This window comes from Eublepharis macularius, chromosome 2 (genome assembly GCF_028583425.1).
Source record: "Eublepharis macularius isolate TG4126 chromosome 2, MPM_Emac_v1.0, whole genome shotgun sequence".
Taxonomy (NCBI): Eukaryota; Metazoa; Chordata; class Lepidosauria; order Squamata; family Eublepharidae; genus Eublepharis; species Eublepharis macularius.
Genome location: NC_072791.1, coordinates 116,879,719 through 116,902,525, shown reverse-complemented (window position 1 = coordinate 116,902,525; position 22,807 = coordinate 116,879,719). Strand labels below are relative to the sequence as shown.

General features: G+C 44.4%; 1 protein-coding gene across 1 annotated transcript in view; it reads right to left on the bottom strand.

Moving 5' to 3' along the window:
* Window positions 1-4,601: 4,601 nt before the first annotated feature.
* SYT9 (synaptotagmin 9) overlaps window positions 4,602-22,807 on the bottom strand; it is a 150,947-nt gene continuing 132,741 nt past the window's right edge. Inside the window, exons 4-7 of the mRNA XM_054971964.1 lie at window positions 7,092-7,212; window positions 6,602-6,773; window positions 5,278-5,407; window positions 4,602-4,709 (exon numbers count right to left, since the gene is read on the bottom strand). Coding sequence (XP_054827939.1) covers window positions 4,602-4,709; window positions 5,278-5,407; window positions 6,602-6,773; window positions 7,092-7,212 — 531 coding nt within the window. The remainder of the gene's footprint in view (window positions 4,710-5,277; window positions 5,408-6,601; window positions 6,774-7,091; window positions 7,213-22,807) is intronic.

Genomic DNA, 22,807 nt, shown 5'->3' with positions numbered 1-22,807 from the left:
TATATTAAGTATTAAACCTCCCCCAGGTTTAAGAGGATATAGAGCCCAACAAGAGTCATCCCCTCACTCTGCCTGTCAGGTTCTGACTGTGTTTAAACCAAAGAAACTCCATTTTGATCCTGTCTGTATATTAAGTATTTTCTTTGCAGGTGGCAAGCCTTCCGCTGGAAGCTCACAGAGAGAAGAGGAATGTTATGTCTACATATATCTGCCTTTCAGACACCCTTGGGAAACTTTCACTTTCTCACCCTCGGGCAGATTGTTTTGAGAACTGAGGGGGAGGATGGGGCCCGCAGGGAACTGCTATTCTGTACCTTTGCTTTTGCCTGTCATTCGTAACAATTTCTAAGCTCAGCCCTGATCCTTGGATCTGGGAGTGTGGACTTATAATGGTTGTTTATCTTCAGTAAAGCCTTTTGAAATCGATGGACTTTTGTCTCATTGCAAGGGGTAGTCTGGATTGCAACTTTTATTCAAGCCTCAGTCTGACACTGCCCAAGTATCATACAATACCAAGTATCATACCACTTCTGCTGAGGGAGTCTGCTTTGCATACCAGTGGTAGAAAAGCACATCTGAATGTCAACACATTTTCCAGACCTTGCTAGCAAGGGCATAGGTACTGGGGAAGAGGTGTGCACCTTCTATACTTCAGCTTGTCACCCTGATTCAGGACCTTATGGTTTTGGACTATGCTGGCAATTGCTCAAGTGATAGGCAAGGGAAGGACAAGGCATTTTGCTGCCTCAAGTCCCCCTTCTCACTTATGTCAGGTGGGCTACAGAAGCAGAGCCTCTTCTTCATGTAACTAAGCAGCTTCTGGACTTTCCCTTGCTCCTTTCTGCCTGGTTTCTGTTTTGCACAAATACAGTATACAGCATCCCCAACTGGCTACACTTCAGCTGGGTAGTTTCTTACCTCAGCTCCTGCCTCAAAGGACTAGGCTCACTTCCTGCAAACAAGGCCCTACATGTGGTAACCCCATAGAACCAGATCACACAGCTTTTCAGAGAACATAAACATGTGCCACTGAGCACACGTGAATTGCCTCTGGGAAGCTGCATGGTACTTTGGTTGATATGCTACTTCCTCCACATGTAGGGTTGCCAGGTCCCCTGGAACTCAGCTTAGGGGCAGGGTGGTGGGGGCATGCAGGGAGGAACTTACATCACACGTGCACAAAACACATGAGCGCTTTGGGGCTCTTCCTTGTTGCACTGGGAATGACATCATTTCTGCCGTGACAAGGAAGAGCTCCAGAATGTGTGGGAATGTGGGAGCTCTGGAGCATGTGGGAGCATGCTCCGTAGCTCCTGGGCCCATTCCCCACACTTTCCCTTCTACCGGCCAGTCCCCACAAGGGGACTGGTAGCCCTATCCGCGTGGCTCTACCCATGGGACCACACTGTATGGGACTTCAGTATCTTAGAACAGGACATTGATTTTGTCTAACATATTAAGATCTATTTCGCATGAGCTCGAGCTTGAAATTTAAAATTTATCTAAAAGGACACTACAAGACTATATTTCGTGCAAAATACCAGGTATAGTTTCACTACCACATCCTGTGCTAGTTTTTGGAAAGAATCCATATTATGTTATTTACTTATAATGATGGAATTGTTTATATTCAAGGCAACAATAGGTGCCATGGGTGCTGAATTATTATGCTTTTACAATGAAATCTCCTGCAAAAAGTTTCTGCAAAGAGCAATGACTATATCTCTTTCAAGAGCTCCTTATTTTGAAAGGCATCTTGCATTTGGCAAAGCCTCACACTAGAGTTTGACAGGTTGCAGCAATATCAAAGAGGAAAGGCAGGTGAGCTTTAAAAATAAACCACATGTGGAATATCCCTCAAAAAAGGGCACTTGGGAACTATGATTATGCTTTCCGATGCATTAATTATTTCCCCCCCTATATGTCTTTGTGAAAACTACTTACTGTTGCTTATAATTTTTTTTATGGTGTAACAAAAATAGGTCCATCTTTTGTTTGGTTTAAATTGCATGAACTTACACTCCTTTACAATTTTGGTTTTTCATATGGCCAGCCATAAAAAAACCAAGTGCATAGTTATCTTCTTCCATCAATATCACCAAGTTTTTTTTAATTAAGTGCCCACTGTTTGCTTCTCTTGTTCATAAAAACATGGCAAGAAAAGCTGTATAAAAAATCATTTTTGAGTCTTACTGGATAATTGTCCTGAACTACAACTGTGCTGTATTAGTGGATTAGGAACAGGCTTCTCGAAACAGACTAGTATGCACATCTTCCTTGCTGTAGCCCTCCTTTCTTAATATTCTGAAATGATTGAATAGGTGCAATGTGAGGGTAAAGAGGATCTTAGTAAAAGTAGGATCGCAAGCCTGGATATTCTTATAAGCATTGCACAAGAGCATAAAGGAATCTAGTTCCTAAGCTTCCTTCTATCACATTTTGTATCAATCCAAATACGAAAGGGGTTTGAGTTTGGCCTGAAATGGATTAAGATTAGAGATGGGCATGAACTGAAATACAAACCAAAGTTCGGCATGAACCTGGCTGTTTCGTACTTTGCGAACTGGTGGTTTGTCAGAGCCCATTTCTGACGAACCGCCACAAACTTTAGGCCAGTTCATTTGATTCATTTTTCAGTTTGTCACTGCAGACAGCCTGGCACCAATCAATCAGTTTCCTAGGCAATGGGGGTTGGGATTTCTGCAGAACTTCTGTTGACCCTGAAGTGACCTTCTGCTGAACCGGAAGTGATGATTTGCTGACATGGAAGTGACATTTTCATGAACCAAACAAACCAGTTCACGAACCAGGGCAGGTTTGTAAAAGTTCATGGTTCATGAAATGCAACGAACCACAAACCTCATAGTTTGTTTTCTTCCGGTTTGTGATCGTCTCTAATTAAGATGTGTGTGCATGCAGTATGCCAAAGTTCCAAGTTTTATATTCTATCCTACCATTATGCAAGTAGGGTTGCTGGCCCCCCTGCTCCAAGCATTGCCCCCCCACTCTCACCTGGCTGGTGGGGGAAATGCACAGGAATGGGTCTATCAACTGTTTTCTCTGTGCAGGGCAATGACATCACTCCTGGAAGTGACATTATCATCCGATGCTGGGAGGAGCTCCAACAGGTGAGTACCAGCCCCCCCCCAACACTGGGAAAGTAAGGAAACCTTGCAACCCTATATACCAGACATCTAAAAATCAACTAATAATTTACAACAGATGCTTACTTGTAAAGTTATAGAAATAATTCATTCTACAAACCTGGGCTATTACAACAGAATTACAACAGCAGAATTGCTATGAATTTTAAAATTATTGGTTGCCCTTTCTTGCTTATATGCATAGTGGTGCAATGAGGTATCCTCAAATATAGAAAGACTGAGGGAACCTTGGCTTTCCAGAATCCGAAGGGAAAAAGCACTCAATCCCTGTTTTAAAAACAGGAGGCACAAGATTACTGTTCTACATTTCTTCTACTAAGAGGCTGAAATTAATTCCACATTTCGGTTTATAACATATTTCCGCCTACCATGTAAAAAGTGCTTAACTGGTTTGGTTATTTTTCCAGATAAGGAATTGCTGCTTTGCTGGAATTTGCTTTGCAAGATTTGCTCAATGGACCACAGTTTATTTGGCCTAGCCCAAAGGGCACAGGTTTCAAACTCCTTAGGAACAGTGCTGCAAATGTAATAATTTGAATTAGGCCAAACAAACTGTAATCCAAATAACAAAAGCCTAGATAAAGACTACCAGCAACTAAAACCTATGAACCTGTCAGAACACAAACCTATTTTAATTTGCATTCATTTTGAACAAAACCTGAGTTTTATAAGCTTACTCATCAAATGCTGTTAAAATGCTCAAGGTAATGAGGTATCCTTTTACCTACTGTGGTTTTCACTCTTAAATTTGTGTTCTTAGTTATGTTTAAATTGTTTCCAACTTCCATAATCTACTCATACAATATTTCACAACCTTTTGTAAAAAAGAAAAGAAAATCCTTAAATCTATGGTGCGTCTGGCTCAAAGTTCAGATGTATTGCAGAGGCCTCCTAGCACTGTATGTGATATGAGATTTCCAGTAGTTGCCAACTGAAGATTGGATGGGATGACACATACGTACAACCTACTTAAACTTCCATTTACTAATATATTCTATTTCATAAGGTATAAGTATAAATGTCTATTAATATACGGTGGGCAGGGATGTTAGGAATATAAAACATGGCAACTCTTCCCCCCATATATGATAATAAAAATAACACATTCTTTTCCATGCATGTAAAAAATATGTATGAATATGGTTTTTTATCTGATTTTATACAATATGGCTAGCAGTGCAATTAATTTAAGGGGAACAGATGACAATATGGGTGTTACTGATAGACATGGGTAACTATGTTAGAACTAAACTATAGAAAGATGCAGAAACAAAAGTACACCTATATTTAACAAAAAGTTTTCTGTCTTGTGGTTTGGGTCTAATATATTCTAGGATTGGGAAAGGAGGGGAGGGTTAAACAGTGGGATTACAGGGATGTCTTTACCCCTTTGGACTCTCTGCGGAATGGCCCCTGAGAAAATGGCTAAGAAAGGGTTCAACAGGAATGCCAAATTTCTGCTGAATAGGTTAAAAGAGTGAGGAAGCCTCTTCGGCAGCCATCCATGCGCAGAAGGCCTGCATAACATTTCTGCGGAATAGGGCCCTAAATGAAGACAAAAGAAACACAGGAATCTAATTGTAACTTAAAGAGAAGTTTTGACTACATGGTACCCTAATCTCCTAAAACATTTTAATTTCCATGTAATTTGACATCCCACTGGACACTGTAGTAGAATTACATTATTGCAAGATCTGAAACCATATTTATCTTTTGCATTAATAGAACAGTAACTCTCCTCAAATGTTTCTCAAAATGTGCAATCCAGTAGACACTGTCATCCATAAAGGAAAGATATTCAGTAGGCCAGGATGCACTGGTGTTTACTCAGACTTTTAGATATTATAAAAATCCTCATATGCATCATGTCTGGCTTTTACTCTAAGTTGGAAGTATTTTACAGTGAACTAAAAAGAAACTCTTTAGGGACCAGATTTTACTTGCACACTACATCAGTCTTGCTTTAAGCCCCTTGATTCCAATGAGCCTTAATAAGATTTAGAATACGCAAATATATTCTGGTTTGAAAAAGTATTTTCTTCAACACCTGTATCATATTAATGGAGTTTCTACCATACTGTCAAAGACAGTGTGTGCGATAAAGGATTCTTACCTCTGCAAGTGGATGCCAGTGGGCGATAGGTTTCCGTGGATACGAGAGCATTTCATTCCAATGGTCTCGCCCAAGGCTTTCAGCATCGTTGCCTACTTGGCACACTCCAATGACCTCATTGTGACCTACACTGTGAAAAATTTCCATAATATTTATTTCTTAAAATTATACATTCAGGAATCATGAAATTCAAGAATAAAACAACTAGGTAATACTAATTTAGTTGTTGCCTATAAAACTGAGCTCAATATATGAATGAGCATAATGCTCCTTCTGACTTGCTTTCAGTAACATATCAGTAATGATGTACTGTGCTAATAATGGTGCTGTGATTAGTGTCAAACTAGGATCTAGGCTACCCAGGTTTAAATCCCCAATATGCCATGGAAGCTTGCTGCATGATCTTGGGTCAATCACATACTCTTAGGTTAACCTACATCATAGGGCAGTTGGGAGAATAAAATGGAGGGGAGTAAAAAAATGTAAGCCACTTCATGTCCCCATTGGGGAGAAAAGAAGGGTATAAATGAAATGCATCGGTATCATTATTAGATGGTTGGCATGTGGGGCCTTCGACATTTAGAAGCCCATGCTCTCAACAGTTTAACTCGTGTCTGGGGATCATAGTAAACAGTCATTTGCCTGAAATGGGTCAGGCCACAGAAGGGATGTTGTATGCTGTCTTTGCATTCTTACCCTCCCTTCCTAGAAATAGACATCTGTAAAGGATTTTAGAATATTCCCTTGAAAATGTGGGAAGGCTGTATATAAAAGTTGTGCCCACCTATCATTTCAAGCCCCAGGAAAGCTTTCTTTCACTACCTCTCAACAGATTAAGACTTAGAAGTGCATTAACGCCCTCTGAGCATATTTGTTTGCTTGTTTATGTAACTTGATTTATACGCTGCCTTTCTCTCCATTGTGGACCCAAAGCAGCTTGCATTACTTTCCTCTTTTTTTTTACTCACAACAACCCTGTGAGGTAGGTTAGCTAAGAGTGTGTGACTGGTCCAAGGTCATCAAGTGAGATTCCATAGCAGAGTGGAGATTCAAACCTGGGTTTCTCTGGTCCCAGTCCAATGGTCCGACACTCTAACCACTATGCAACACTGGGTTTCAGAAGCCAAGTATGGGTTGTATGAAAGTGTTCAGGTTGTTATCCATCAACTGCTGTTAAGATCCAATATATTTAAGATTTCCAGTGATGGAGAAGTTGTGGCAGATTTAGTTTCACCTTTGCTGGTATTTCAGAGATGCGTTCTGAGAAGATGCAAACAATTACTGTCACTGGATGAGACTATTAGCAGACTTCTACTTATCTCACCGGTCATAATCCATAACGGCTATAGACAAACTGATTTGATCAATGCTCTCTGGAGGGACATCAAATACTATGGCTTCATTGTAAACAGGGTTGAGGGTATTCCTCTTGGTGGAAGTCTTTCTCTTCTTCAGTCGTCTTCCTTCACACATTAGTGAGACCTTCACATACGGATCTGCATGAAGAATGTAACAAGTATTTATATTAAGGAAAGAGAATTAATATAAAGCAAATGGAATTTCTTTTTCACTTTGTGTATCTACCCTCTTCTAATAATTTCACCTGTATTTAGAATACAAGGCATGTTTTGTAATTAATAAAAAGTGATTATACAGTATCTCATCTAATGAAGCAGTATGATTATTGAGAAAGGCCGAAAGAGAGAAGTGAATACTGTGATGGATACATTCATGACACCTGGAAATCTAACAGAGAGTTATATGGTCACTTTAAAAATAGTTATTTAGGTATAAAGTTGGCATGAGATTCCTACCTGATGCTCCTGTTATGTCCATTGCCTTTAAATTTCTAGCTTTTATTATAGTAATGGTTAATCTACCAGCTGTTGGAAGATAGCAGAGTGAAAACATCAACTCTCCAAGGTCCACCTTGTCCTATGAAAATAATTAAAAACATTTGACACCATACTAAAAACATTCTTGTGCTTCTCTAATCAATATTCCAAATAAAGTATGTTGTTTGCCTTTACAAAAGAGAACAATTATTGTTAAATATCTGTCACCACTTTTAAAATCAGTACTATCATTCTTACCTCTACAAGGATCCCAAGACAGGACAGCACAGTTAACAGGTAAACTAATTTTGGAGTTTGCTTTTCTTCTGTAGCCATATGTTTGATACAATTATATTCAAATATATTAGGTGCTATGCATGTGTTTTCTCATATTACTTAAGTGTTGATGTATGTAAGGATATGTTTTCATCTATTAATTCTCCAGTAGTAATTTACTTATGAATTCACTACCACAAGATGTTATGAAGAGACTAGCTGATATGGTTTTAAAAAAGAATATATAAATTAATGGAAGATAGATCTGCCCATGCTTATTAGCTAGGGGTGTGCAAAATGAAACAAACAAGCCAGAAATGCACTCTGAAGTTGCTGTTTTGTTAAAGCAGCTTCTGGAATGGTGAACCAAGTCTTGGGAACCAAGTTATAATGGTACCCTCACACTGAAAAGATCATGAGTTTCATTTTGGTTCTTATCACAAGCAGCAGCAGAAGGTAAGCAGGCACTGGGCTGGCAGCATTATGTTTCCTTTAACTGCATTCTACCAAACAGATCCCAAGAGGGGAGAGCTCTCACATAACTCGGTTGAAATAGGGAATGTGTGCATAACAGCTTTTTTTTTTTTTGCTGCACTACCTGGGCACTGGTCTCTCCCCCCACCTCCATCAGGGAACTTGGATAGTTGGTCATTGTGAGGAAAATCTACTTTTTTCTTCAGGTTTTCAAACTAGCAGTCTCCCCACTCCCTCCACCCCTATCTAGCATCCACCAAGACACCTGGAGTAAGCACTATTGAGTAACACAGAACTCACATCTGAGCAGGCCTGTTTGGGATGGCTTCCATAGTCTTTGGGGGCTCTCTCTTTTTCTGAGTCAAATAACAAACATGTATCCCAATGAAATTTCTGCTTCTTCACAGTTCCCACCTACACATCAACCAATCTATTTTCCTATTCAGATTTCACATCCTACTGTAATACCCCTCCAATCCAACATCTACCAAAACATTATTTAAAAAACCAAATTCTCAACATCAAGCTTAAGTTAAGCCCCGTGAGCCATTGGCTTACTCTGCCCTTTCAAAAACAATCCTGCCTGTCTCCACAGCAAAAGGAAAACTTGTGGACAAAACAAGTTTGAGTGGGGGAGGGAGGATTCAGACAATCATTCTGCCTGTCTGCTTGCACTTGGCCAATGCAGAAGATTGGTGATTAATGTGAGAGCATCCCATTTGTGGTAGAACACAGTGTCAAAAGGATGCATTTGGATTCACCCCTCATCGTGAGAACAAAACTACAAAGCACAAGGAAACACAGCAGCAACAGGCAAAGGAACTCTGCAAAGGTAGTAATTTACTGAAACTATAGAAAAAGAAAAAAAGCAAATATGAATAGGATTGTTTTTAATATCGCTGCACTGCACTGGTTGGACTGCTCTCACGTTTGGGAGCTGCTCCACTGTTGTTGCCCCACTACCACTTTACCAGCCAATTTCCTGCAATAGTGTGTGCCCACTGACACTTGCCTTCTTCTGGATCTGTTGCTGTTTGTATGTGTTATTGTGCTTAAGGAAAAACGGTGGATCTATGATTTAGGCTAGAAGGACTAATGGTTGATGCAGTTTTTGGTTGAGTGCGAAAACAGCTGCTTCAGAGCCTAGTTTCCCCAACCCCTCCTGGAAAAGAACAGTGTGAGTGTACCCAGCTGCCCAACACTTGCCTTGATGCCTTCCCCAAGCATTCTTCTGTAAACACTGAACCCAATTGCTGTGTATGCTACAATGCAGTGGGTTGATGGTTTAGAGGGAGTACTGTGTTCTGTGTGATTTTGGTGCTGTAACTGCAAAAACAGCTGCCCCAAAGAGCCTGGAATCCCTCATTGTAGAGAATGGGTCCAAAACTCATGAAAATGAAAAATCAAACAGATTCAATCTGAACCAGCAATGCTCCATCTGAAAAAACCAATAACGGTATATATTTCACTTGATTTGAAACTCAGAGAGAAATTTTCTCAGTTCACACCACTACTACTATTACAGCTAAATGGAACACGTTTAAAAGTAGTATACCCTATTCAATATTCCCATAGCCATTGTCTTCAATAGTCTAGAACAGCTTAGGTTTACTTCAAGGGAAATCCATATGATCTTAGTTTCTTGCTATCTACCTAAGTATTAATTAAGGTAACTATTATTTCTATTGCTCATTGTCCTTTATTATGAACATGGGAGTTCCAAAATACAGAGGGTTTTTCATAACTGAAAGTATAATATATGGGCTCCTTGGGCAAGGATACATAGTCATTAAGAATATGAGAGACATACTACATTTTGGATAGAAGAGCTGCCCAATCCTAAGTGGGGTGTGTGTGTGTGGAAAGCCCTCAGGGAGAGGACTAAGGGTTATGCTGTCACAACTTGCACTCACATGGGCATAACCATCTTCCACCGGCGGCTGGGTGAGTCATGCCACCGCTGTGGCTCGCTGACAGTGTCCACACTTGGTGGTCATATGGAAGTGTGTGGAGCAAGTTTCTGCACTGGCACCATAGGGGGCAGGCCAGGGGGCGGGCCATGAGTTAGTTGGCTTCCAAAGCTGCTCCAGGCCAGGGCACACCCCCTGCAGTGGAAGAAAGTTATGCCAGAAAAAAGTGGTGCAGCCCATACATGCCCATTGAATGGAAAAATTTGGTTCCCCTGGCACCCAGACCCGCCCACGTGGCCTGATAGAGCATAGGATGGCAACTACCTTGCGGACCAATCTGCGTGCTCCCCTGTGGTGGCCGAGCCCCCCTCTGCATGATCAAGCAACTCCCTATACACCCTACATAACTTCTGGCCAAGGCACTCATGAACCCAGGTAAGTAGGGAGGCAGCCGGAGGCTCTGCCTGACAGCCCCGTTGCAAGGACTTAGAGCATGAAGTGGAAGAGGGTTCTCACAGTGGTGGGACACAAGTGCACCGGGGAGACTTTGAGGAAATTTGAGTACTTTGCACTTGCTCAAGGGAAGAAGAGCTAAGTCTGGAATGGGGCAGCAGCCACCCCGGCTTGCTCATTTGCACCAGCTGGCCCCCTCACCTGCACCCTCCTGAATGCCAGCCTCTGCAGGTGAGGTTTGCTGGTAGGGTGGTGGTGGCAGCACCTGCTTGGCATGGAGGCAGTTGCCAAGAGAACTGCTCTTGATACAGAGATGGGGGGGGGTACTCCAGCTACCCATTTGGAAGCTCTGTTTAGACTCTCTCAGCTGGGATTCCTCCTGGAACAGGAGGAAGTGCGGGCACAAGTTGGGGTGATTGGGTGTTCGTAACTCCCATTTGATGGCAGGTGCTCAGCCTCTTGACTGTCTCCCTCACAGGATCAGATCATCCCAATGCAGAGTAATTTCTTGCCAGAGGGTCATGAATCACCTGGTTGTGGGCTGCAGCTGTGACACTGGAGCTGCTGTTGCTGCTCCCAACAATGGACACTCTCCCAGAATGTGGCAGACAGGGCTGGGGCTCAGACAGAGCTCCATCCCTTCCTACACATGTGGTCCCTTGCAGACAAGGTCCCTTGCAGGCAGGTCACAACTCATCAGGGACACCAAGGAGCATGGCTGTTCCAGCCCTCAGTGATCCTCCTCAAGTGCCATTCAGGTCCAGTCCAGGGAGCAGTTCCCCAAGGCAGCCCACATCTCAACCTCACTCCTGTGAGGGCAGGATGAGGAACGGATTTTGTGGCTCTGACTGCTGCACAAACTGCCTGTTCTCCCTTTTGTCGAGGGACATTGGTAAGGCACATATCCAGACAACCTCTTCACCTTTTTCAGTTTAATAAAATATGTGTTGAAAAACAACTAACTGCCTGTTTACTTGCCTGTAGATGATAGAAGCACCCCCCAACTCCCCATAGGGATGTATTTTCACACATCCTGGTGAATTATTCCTGGCTCAGGGCTGGGATGAATGGGGTGGGCTGTGCTACCAGAAGGAGGTGTCCAGTGGTGCCTTGGGGCCCTGTCCAACTTCCCTGCCCCCTTCCCCCCCTTAATGTAACTGCAGGCAGTGGGGTGGGAATTGTAGTGTGGCCTGCGTATGTCTGGCGGGGCGAGGGGGAAGTTAGCCAGCAGGAGAAGGTTCTTGAATGGAAAAAGTTAGAGATAGAAATAAAGAAATCCAGTTCAAAATTAAAAAACACAAATGTTATAGTAAGCAAAAAGAGGTATATTATTTGAATATAGTTTCATACAGCCATGATGGGATTAGCAGCATATTTGGATATAAAGTTAAGATTTATAACATTAAAAACATTGTACTCTTCCATAGTGTATCATCATACATTTGAGTACAATTGTGATGTAATGCTTGAATGTATGATTTTTTTATTTAGTTCAAGTGGCACATGGAAGCTTATGCATCCTTCACATAATTGCATGGTAGCGTCCACAAAATGTACATGCTATCTGTACTGGCTCAGGCTGACAATGGGATGAAAACTGTTGAAGTACCAGTGGAATCTCTCACGAACTTCTCACTCCAATCTTTCTGTTTCTTGTAACTTTAATAACTGCCATGGATGTGCATTTCATGCATCTGATAAAGTGAGTCTTGACTCATTAAAACTTGGGCTGAAATAAATTTTATTAGTCTTTAAGATGCCACTGGTTTTCTGTGTAATGTTTGTTTTACTGAATGATATTATTGTTGGGACTCAAGAAGAAGTAAAATTCCAGAGGACAGACAACCCTACTGACACTAAATTTTAACCTGTTGCATATTTGTTTTAAAGTAATAATAGAGCACATTTTCCATGTGAAGTGTGGTAATCAAAAGCTACATCAGGAGAGGAACTCTGTTCAAACCAATTCATTTTAACTGGATTAACACCCTCCCCCCCCGGGTCTAATGCTTTATGTATTGCTATTATACAGGTGATGGGTATCCAAGGAATTGCTGGAGGACATCTTATTTTCTCCTTTATCCCCATGTTTTCCTCTTTCCCTTCCTTGGCAGTCTCCATAGCTTTTCCTCTTTTCCTGTTTCCTTGTCTTCTTCCCATCTGCTACCCAACCTTTATCTGCCCCCCATGTCTTCAGCTTCCTCTCCTTTCCCATCCAAAAACATCTCCCTGGAAAAAAACTGGCCAGACTGTATGTCAGCTGGCACCGGGTTACATAGTGATTTGGCCTATTTATGTGTTGGCTGCCATCAGGCCAAACTGAATTGCATGGGGGCGCTGGGCCAGGCCAGGCCAGGCCAAATTGTGTTGGTAGTGAGTTTCCAGTGGTTGTGTTATCCTTCTCCATCAGAGGACATGACAGTGGAGGGGGGGACCTTTTTTAGAGTGGCTTTGGCCTCCCAGTCCACTTCTAAACCCACAACAGCTTTGTGTTACAGAAAAAAAGGTTGTGGTTGCCTAGGAACACTCAAAAGCCATTGAGAGTTCAGTGGGCATTCCCCTATGTCTGTACCTAGTTACATTTTGCAATGGTATCAATCATTCCCTCTATGGTGTGCTTCACAAATAGATATATCGAGTTCAGAAGTCATCTTAACATGGGAACTTAAACTGAAAATTTTATTTTTGTGATATTTTGTCAAAATAATGAGATGTAGTAAAACTGGACTGCATTACTGCTTTAAGCAAATTTGTATGAAGAACTCATATTAACAATGACTGACAGAAAATGTGAATAGCATGCCTTTTAAACCACCTGTTCAGTTTCTTAATTCAAATCTATGTTTGGAATTTAAAATCATTTTTAACTGCAGAATATATTTTCAATGATAGCCACTGTTGTTCTTGTGTTTTGTACTTTTCTTCAAAAAATGAAAAAAATCAAGGTTCAGAATTATATATGCTGCTTTGTAACCAACTTTACTTACTAAAATAAACCTTTCATTTTTCATATGTGAAGAATAATAGAAATCCTTGGGAGATCAGTAGCAGCCATCTAGGATTTGCCATTTGCTTAGCAAATGCAAACCTGGAAAAGCAAACTTGTTCATTGGAGATTGCTCTAAGTCTAAAACTCAAGCTAAAATCTTTATCCAACCAAGGCAAAGCTTCCCTTAGCGAATCTTCTGTTGCCATGCTTCTTTATTTTCACCCCTTCCTTCAGATGCTAGCCAAGTCTCTGAAGGCATGAGAAAGTTCGGAGAGGAGAGAACCAGAGATGCCATCCAACAGCTTGGCCAACGTGAGGAAATCCCCTATTAATTCCTATCAACATCTGGGATGGAGTATTTTTTTCAGGGCTGCTGAGAAAGCAGAAAAGAACAGTTGCTGGGTCAGTACAAAGTTGTGAAGAAGACTAGAGCTAGGTTTAAAAGGAGGACAAAGATGCTATTTTTTACTTATCTGCTCCCCACTTCTAATACATCAATCACTGAAAAATGCAAACTGTCCTGAACAACCAAGAGTTCTCTTCTTTCCAAAAGCAAATTCTTCCTTTCCACCAATCTGACAAATTGTTGCAAGTTGTTTAAATGGTAACAATTTCCATATTATTTCTATTGCATATTGTTAATTATTAGAATTGTAAACCTCTTTGGGAGCAAACCTGGCTCAATAGGAGGTATAAATTAATGAATGCGGATTGTACTCCATTTTTTGTTGTTGTGGCAGTCATGTTGCTGTTGCGATTGTCGCTCAAATTGCACTTGCAACAGAGATTATACACTGTATAGGGTAATACAATTTTTCACCCTCGTTATTCATTATTTCCTTTTCATACCAGATGCAAACTAAATCACGCCCTTTGCTATTGTCATGACACCACCATGATTCTCTGCCAACCACTGAAAAAAATATGGTGCATGCATAGACTGTTAATGAATAGCACAGTGCTACACTAAAAAACAACAACACCCCCTGTATATTTGCACAGCACTGCTTGGAAACAGCATAAGCCTTTGGTAATTCTAACTGCTAGAAGTTACGAGGTGTTCCCACAGTGGTCATGTATTATGAAAAGAATAACTGGCACTTCCCCTACTGTATGGGGAAGGAGAGAGAGCACTTCAGGAACAAAAAACATTTGCAATGTGCATTGTCATAATGTAGTAACAGTTATATAATGTTACATTGACCCAATATTTTTTAAGATGTTAGTTTTACAGGTATCATCATGATACTGCTGTGAAAATGAAAAGGGAGGCAAAGGGGGCACTTCTTTTCTTTCAAACACAAGGCATGCCTTCCAGACAGATGAAAAAGATCATCCCAACACCATGCTGGGACAGACTGTTTTTTCCAGATTAAAAAAAAGTAATCTTTTTGCAGGGAAAAAAAAACACAGGTTGTTCACAATTTTTGCAGGAATGGAGGATAATGTCATGTAGAGAAAAAAAGAAGTCACTGAAACTGAGAAAAACCTCTGTGTGGAATCATAAGTAAAAGAGGGATCTATTGTACCGGATATCCAACCGGGATTAAGTGCTCTTGCCTCCTTTGTAATATTTTCTCTTTCAGTTTTTTTTTTACAACTGCATAGGAAGGAAGAAAAGGAACTCTCTAACTGACAAAAATGTATTTTAAAAGTGCTTAAGTTAGAAATGTAGAAAATGGATGAAATGGCTTCAAATCTTTAAAAGATAAAAATAAGAGTGAAGCCCAATCAGTTATCTCTCCCTGCAGTCACAAGTGTAGCACTCTGCTTCCTGAAAGAATATGACAGCTTACTTTGAAATGCTATATAAGATGTCCTATTGATGAAATGATGTTTGTAAAGTAGTTACTTTCTTGTACAGAAAATAGACTTTGTAATGGAAAGTATGAAAATGTGCAAGTTAGGACCCATCTAGATGTGCGACGCACCCTAGGTTTGCTCTGGGAAGCACTCTTTTAGAAAGTGAGTTTCCAGCCCAGAACTCCTTTACACTGTGCTGCAGAGGCCTGATCCACCACAACACATGCAGAAGAGTGGGTCCTACCTTCTGCCCATGCTGTTTTTCCTCCTGGAAACATCACAGGGTGGCATTATTTGCCTTTACGCCTCCAAGTACCATTTTCATACCCCCTTCTCTTCCTAGTGCAAACCATAGCACATTATGAGAGCCAGTTTGGTGTAGTGGTTAAGAGCGCGGGACTCTACTCTGAAGAGCTGGGTTTGATTCCCTACTCCTCCACTTGAAGCCAGCTGGGTGACCTTGGGGTAGTCACAGTTCTCTGGAGCTCTCTCAGCCCCACCCACCTCACAGGGTGTTTTGTTGTGGGGATAATAATAATGTTCTTTGTAAACCGCTCTGAGTGGGCATTAAGTTGTCCTGAAGGGCGGTACATAAATCAAAAGTTATTATTATGTTATTATTATTAGTGGCAGGGAGCTAATGAGCCACAATTGAAGGCAGTTCTGCAGCTGTTTGATGATTCAGGTTCCTCTGAATAGACTGATCCAGGTTCCCCTGGCTTGGCTATCTTACAAAACAGTTGAAAATGATATTAATATCAAAGAGGATGAAGGGAAAGCTCTGTTGAATTAGGCCAACTTTGACATATGTTACTCACTTTCCTTAAAAACCGCTACATATATTGTCATAAGAAAACAGAAAGTCTGGTAGGCGTTTTTGCCAGTGCTACTTCTTTTTCCCAATAATATCAGAGTATTAACTATTCAAGTCTTCCCTGAACCCAGACTGCAAACTAACTGTGAAGTATAGAATCTTTAAATACAACATTCTATCCATCAAGTCCATATCATCCATATTTGCAAGCTAAAACAAGAAACTCAATTTATGCTAAAAACACACCTAAAATACGTTTGCTCATCCGAATCTCATCTGAATGTTTACACAGATCTAAGCCTACCCATAACATCCTGTAACATTTTAGCTCTTATCAGCTTCATTAAAAAACAGATGAACAGGGAAACAGCATTATGCCATAATACTTGGAAGAGGGAGGAACAGAAAAATTACAGCTGCTCTTGATTAAATCCCATCTAACAGTGTGGCAGACTGAGAAAACCCTATGCTGACACAGTTACCCAGCTATACCTGGTGAAATAAAGAGAGCTTGGCTCTTGACTGTCATTCATCTTTCTTTGTACTGAACAAGTTCCTGTATGTCACTAGCTGTGATGAATAAAGTCTGCCTACTCATTTTTGCACTGTCTGTAAGAGACTACTTCTAATCAGACCATATTGAAAAGCATAGAAGCCGAACACTTAGGCAGTGAACAAGCTGGCAGAAGCAAGTGCTGAAGATGTTCTTTCCAAACTGTACAAAAAACTTTTGTAAGTGCAAAATGATGTATCATTAGGCTTACATAAGGTATGCTCAAATGGGTCTCTACTAAAGGAACTTCTTGAAAGAGTCTAATAAGATAAGACACTTTGTAAGTGCACTTCTGATAAAGTAGTTAATAGCATACAAAAGTTCATGCTCTGTAAATAAAAAATCAGTTTTAAAGGTGCAAGTGGATTTTCTTAACAGTAGCCGGTATCTTCCATTCTCCTTCTGCTAGTGTTTTCTTATCAGTACAGAGACGTGCTAAGAAAAAAGGAATTTCCATTTGTGCAAGACAAATCATTTGGAACACTACTGGCTACTGAAAGCGCTGATGATACTGCAGTACTTGTTGTACTGCAGCTGTGACATCAACAGAGTTGTTGATTTTTCGGAAAAAAGACCCCAATGGGAACAATTTATGAACTACTTCTCTTTAATAACCATTAACATCCCCTCCAAAAAAGAAAATAGAATTTGTACAATGAGAGATCTGGCCAGGGGACGAGTATTCAGTATTACATGAGTAGTTGCTCAATTCTTTCAACACTCTGTGTAGGAGCACTCATACTTCTTCATATCCTCATCTGGATTGCTGCTTACTGTCTTCACTGTCAAAGAAAAAAATTATCACTAACATAATAGAGAGGTAAAGCATACTGATGCTTCAAAAACAAACTGAATTAAAATGTCTGTGTGCATTTTTTGCAGTGATACTTCATAAGCAATGAAATTAGAGTTACTAGGTCTGCACACTTACACACATGGAATCACTTGGTTATAACTGTACATTTACCTTGAAGATATGCTTCTTTTTTACTTTAACAATTCTAATATCTCTTTGGCAGATGAATCAAATGATTGTATCTCCTGTAAAGACAACTTGCTATAAAGCTCTGAATGGCCTATTATGCTGCCTCCCTGCTTTTTTTTAGTGTCCCCAAATGGTTTACACTGCTGTCAAAGAATATATTTCCTTAATTTTGTTTGTCTTGTATTAAAACCTCCACATTAACCAGTTAGGCTTGCCATTTCCCCACCCGGGATGGGGCAATCCTCACCCCCACCTGCCTCCCCCCAGCCCCACCCATCCAGCTGGTGGGGGGAAGGAACAGGGATGGGGAGAAGTATGTGCATGCACTCTTGCACTCACTGATTGCGCCAGTGATGAAGGAATCACAGTGTGTGCCGAAACCAAGCTCTGTGAAAACCACCCCTTTGGAAGTGTTTTTACTGAACTATATAATGTTGCTTAAGAGGCAGACATATAGTAAGTAATGTAGTAAGATATTGAAGATATGCTTCTTTTTTACTTTAACAATTCTAATATCTCTTTGGCAGATTAATCAAATGATTGTGCCTGCAACTCCCTCTTTTCAAAAAGACCGGTCTTTGAATACGGGTCTCCCTGCAACCTCCCAGAACCCCCAGACCTAAGGACACCATAATTCTTCATCTGCCTTATGGCCTTAAGCAAAAATCACTTTTGAGACGTTTCCATTTTGAGTGATGTTGTCCAAGACTGACTGCATCCTTGCTCATCTACTTGTCTTTGAATTCACAACCACATAATGGTTCTGATAGCCATCTTGGTGTCAGTAGCCGTGCTGCAGCAAGAAGCAGCTTCAAGATGTAAGACCGGTCAGACCTCATATCTGACCTCACTTTTTACTTGGAGCTTTTTAACGTTTGGTCCCTTTTATGTGCAATTGATACTTTTACTTTCTTACTCTGTCAGCTTATTGTCTTTTCTGACTAGATTTAATGCTTTCCTGATCCCAAAACTTTTTGGAAGACTTCCCAAAATTCCATGTAGTTAATGATTTTGCTTCTGTGGTTTCTGGATCCCTGAATCAATCAAACACTTTCTTCTTTCCTGTAGGCTTTACATGGAGTTGAAAGCATCTCTGATTTCTCCTTTTTAGTGCCTTTTCTGAGTCACTCCAGTGATTTCCATCTGCTTAACCTCCTCTTTGGCTATGACAGCGATTCTGTGTTGACAGTTGCTAAATGCATTTCTGTGACTCTGAGACTTCTAAATATTTACTTAAATACAGACTGATTACTATTCTGGAATTTAGTTCCCCCCTTTTATTTTAATTTATTTGAGCTCCTTGTAATAATTTGATTTTTGTCAGTTATAAATTGTTGGGGGTGTGTGTTCTTGGTTTTATTTGAAGTTTTCTATTTTAACTGTAGAATTCTGTCCTGTCTAAAAACCTATGAGCCACATACACATAACTACTAATAAATGGAATGGAATAGACCTGAAGAGCTGAATTCATCAAGAATTTGCCTTCCTATCACCTCTGCTGCCCGTCCACCAGGTATAAATCATATCACTGCCATTCTGTGAGTTTCGCAATCTTTATTGTCATGATTCTGTTGTGCCATGCTTTTCACTGCACATGCATAACTGGCTGTAGTTACTGGAAATGACAACCAAGCTAAAGTTTGGTTAAAGAAAAGACAAAAATTGTTGTATTGTTCTAATTGTTAAAAAGTCTGGTGAAAAAGAAAAAAATAATAATTTAAAATTGCGTGAGTTTCCTTCCTACATTAGCCCCATAGAACCCATACAATAGAGGTTGCATCAACATCCTCTGTTTCATCCTTAGAGAGAGGGAGTGAATTGTAAACGGGGGCGACCAGACTTACCTGGTGCCCGGTTGCTGCCGGCGGGCCGGGAGGGAGACGGGGAGCTGCAACGGCTGGGTGCCGGCTCGCCTGGGACGCCTGGGCGGGCCGGCGCCCAATCAGATTCAAACCTGGGGCCGGCCAATCCCGGCGGCCCAGGTCGGCCCCGGGAGGGGCGGGGATTGGCCGCGGACCTCTGGGCCGCGGTTTTCACCCAGGTCCGGCAGCTGGGTATTTACCCGGCTGCCGTCCCCGCCCTCCTCACTTCGGCTCGGTCGGCGGTCTGAGCAGCAGCGAGCCGAGGAGGAGGCGACGAACCGCGGCGAACAAGCGGCGGCGGAGGAGACGACAGCGCGGCGGAGGCGAGCAGCCGGAAGAGCACGCGGAGGCGAGGTTTAGCTGAGCCTCAGCCCCGTGCTTCATCGGAGCCGAGAGGAGCAGCGGGCAGCGTGGGAGGCAGCCGAGCAGCGGCAGACGCGGAGGCGGCGACCACGAGGGGAGGCTTAGCTGAGCCTCGGCCCTCTGTGCCTCAGCAAAGCGGCAAGCGGCGCGGCAGGAACCCAGGGAGGCTCTTGCCGGTTCCTGTCCCCACGCTCGATTTTGAGGGAGGCTCTTCCCGTCTCTTCTCCCCTCGCATTCCCTTCAAGGGGGTTTGGCTTCTCTTCCTCTTCTCCCTCCCCCCTCGTTCAGGACAGAGCTTCAGCCGTGCCTCCGGCGCACATGGCATCTAAGACGCAAGCCGGGGGGAGGAAGGGCTCCCGGGGGGGCAATAAGGGTTCAGGGCAGGGGCGGGCACCTCAGCGCAGGTCCTCAGCTGCAGCCCCCAAGGCTACCGGGGCCAGCAAGCCAAGGCCCACTCGGGGCAAGGCTGCCGGCAGCTGTCCCACATTACCCCGGGCTCCCAGGAGAGCAAGGAGACAGCCTGGGGCGCACCCTGGCCACGAGCCAAACCACATGCAGGGGGGTGGAGCAACCATTGAGCCAGGCCCATCTGCAGCTAGGTCTCGCAGGCAGGGCAGGGGGAAGGGCATGAATGGTGCCCCACAAGGGGGTTCTGAGTGGGATTCCAACCCCTCTGCATTGCAAAGCATCAGCCGGGCATTGGAGGCCCTGACAGCCAGGGTGGAGAACCTGGGGAACTCCAGGCCCGGGGCAGCCTCCGCAGCCACGCAGCCTGTTGAGGTCCCCCAGCGGAAGGGGAGCTACAAGTCAAAGAGAGGAGTGGAACGAGCCAGGCAGCGTGAATCGCGCTCCCCTTCATCCAGCCCCGAGAGCTCAACCAGCAGACAACGAAAATGGTCGGCCAAAAGGAGGCGGACGGCCCACAGGAGGGGAGGCCGCAGGCGGCGCCTGGAGGATTCAGACAGCGACTGGACCACAGGTGGGTCCTCATCCTCGGACGAGGGGGATCAGGATGGGAGCTATTGGGAGGTGGCCTCGGGCGTTCCTGGTCTCCCTGAGTGGGCCCAGCGCAGGCGGGCCAGGGGCCGTCACGGGGAGGGAGACCCCCGGGAGGTTTGGGGCCCTAACGACTCCCCCCCTCCCACCTCGTCCTTTATAGACAACGAGGACCCCCCCGGTATTCACCTCCCGGGAGCGCATATTGGACGGCTTTTACATAGACGTCCTTTCCCTGCTAAGGCCGGAGGCGGAGGACGGCAGGTCTGCCCCCTCGTCAAAGCGGGAAAAAAAAGGAGCAAAAAAGGAGGCAGCAGAGCGCACCTTCTCCAACTGGCTCGAGGGTTTTACAGTTTATCTAGGGGTGGTCCAGGCTGCCTACCCTGACAGGGGCTGGCACCTCACCAATCATTTGGGGAACGTTCTCAGGGCCCGGGCTCTGGCGGGGGACATGGCGGCTTTGGATTATGATGAGGCCTTTAGGAAGCGGGCCTCCCATAACCCCCGGACACGGTGGGACCTCATTAATCAGAAGTTATGGCTCTGGTTGGTGGGTCCCCACATGAAGGGCAAAGGGGAGGGATTCCGCTCCGGCCGTTGGCCCCCTCGGAGGGACAGGGGCAGGGGCCTATGCTGGGAGTATAACCAAGGGAGATGCCAGCGGCCCAGGTGCCGTTTCGAGCACAATTGTGATGCCTGCGGGGGCGCCCATTCACGCCCCGCCTGCCCCCGCGGGTCCGCGGCATCCCAGCCCTTTCGAGGCGGCCGGCCCTCCAGCAACAATGCTCGCAAGGATGGAGGGTCCGGCACCGCAGCCTCCCAATCCGCCGGCGGCGGAAACTAGCCCTTCTTGCGGGCTTCTTGGCCTTGCCCGCACACCCATCAGGCTGTGGGCCATTATCCCCCTCCTGGCACGGTATCCCAATAGGCAGGCCGCTAGTTTCTTGAGGGAGGGTTTTTCGCTCGGGTTCCGCATCCCCTTCACAGGCCCCAGGGTGGCCACCTCGGCGGGCAACCTAAAATCCGCCAGGGAGCTGCCCCAGGTGGTGGCAGCAAAAGTTGCTAAGGAGGTCGCTGCCGGCCGGGTGGCAGGTCCTTTCCCCAGCCCTCCTTTTCCCAACCTCAGGGTTTCCCCGCTGGGGGTAGTTCCCAAGAAAACCCCAGGCGAGTACCGCCTCATACACCACCTCTCCTACCCACGGGGCTCCTCGGTCAATGAGGCCATCCCGCCAGAGCTGTGCTCGGTTAGGTATGCGTCGTTCGACCACGCGGTCAGGTTAGTCAGAGCCTGCGGGCAGGGTGCCCTTATGGCAAAATGTGACGTCCAGTCGGCTTTCCGTTTGCTGCCTGTTCACCCCGGTGACCAGTGCCTGTTGGGATTCAAATTCCGGGGCATGTGGTACGTGGACAAGGCCATGCCGATGGGCTGTTCGGTGGCCTGCTCAGCCTTCGAGACTTTCAGCACGTTCCTGGAATGGGCTGCCAAGGAGCGCATGGGGGCCCCCTTTATCACTCATTATCTCGATGACTTTATGATCATGGCGCCACCTGACAGCTCGGCATGCGCCGATCGCCTGCGTATCTTTCAGGCGCTGGCTGCAGAGTTGGGGGTCCCCCTGGCCCCGGAAAAGACAGAGGACCCGGCATCTCGCCTTACCTACCTGGGCATCGAGCTGGATTCAGTGGCTGGGCTGTCCCGGCTTCCGTCGGACAAGCTCAGGCGCCTTCAGGAGCTAATTGCGGGGACATTGGCCCGGGAGAAATGTACCCTTAGGGAGCTACAGTCCATCATTGGCCACCTCAATTTTGCCTGCAGGGTCGTTTCCCCAGGGCGGGCCTTCTGTGCATGGCTCGCTTGGGCTTGCCGGGGGGTGGTTGCCCCCCACCACCACATTCGCCTCACCAAGGGGATCAAAGCGGATCTTGAGGTCTAGCTTCGATTCTTGTCCACCTTCAATGGGGTTTCCCTCTGGCAGGACCCCCTTGAATTGGGCTCCGCGCTCCAGGTCCATTCTGACGCGGCCAGCAGTCTGGGTTTTGGGGTTTACTTCAAGGGGCGTTGGTGCGCCCAGCATTGGCCACCCTCTTGGGAAGGGTCGGGGGTCCTTCGGGACCTCACATTCCTCGAGTTTTTTCCCATCCTGGTGGCGGTCTCCATTTGGGGGGAGGTCCTGCGGGACAGACGGGTGGTGTTCTGGTGCGACAACCAGGCTACTG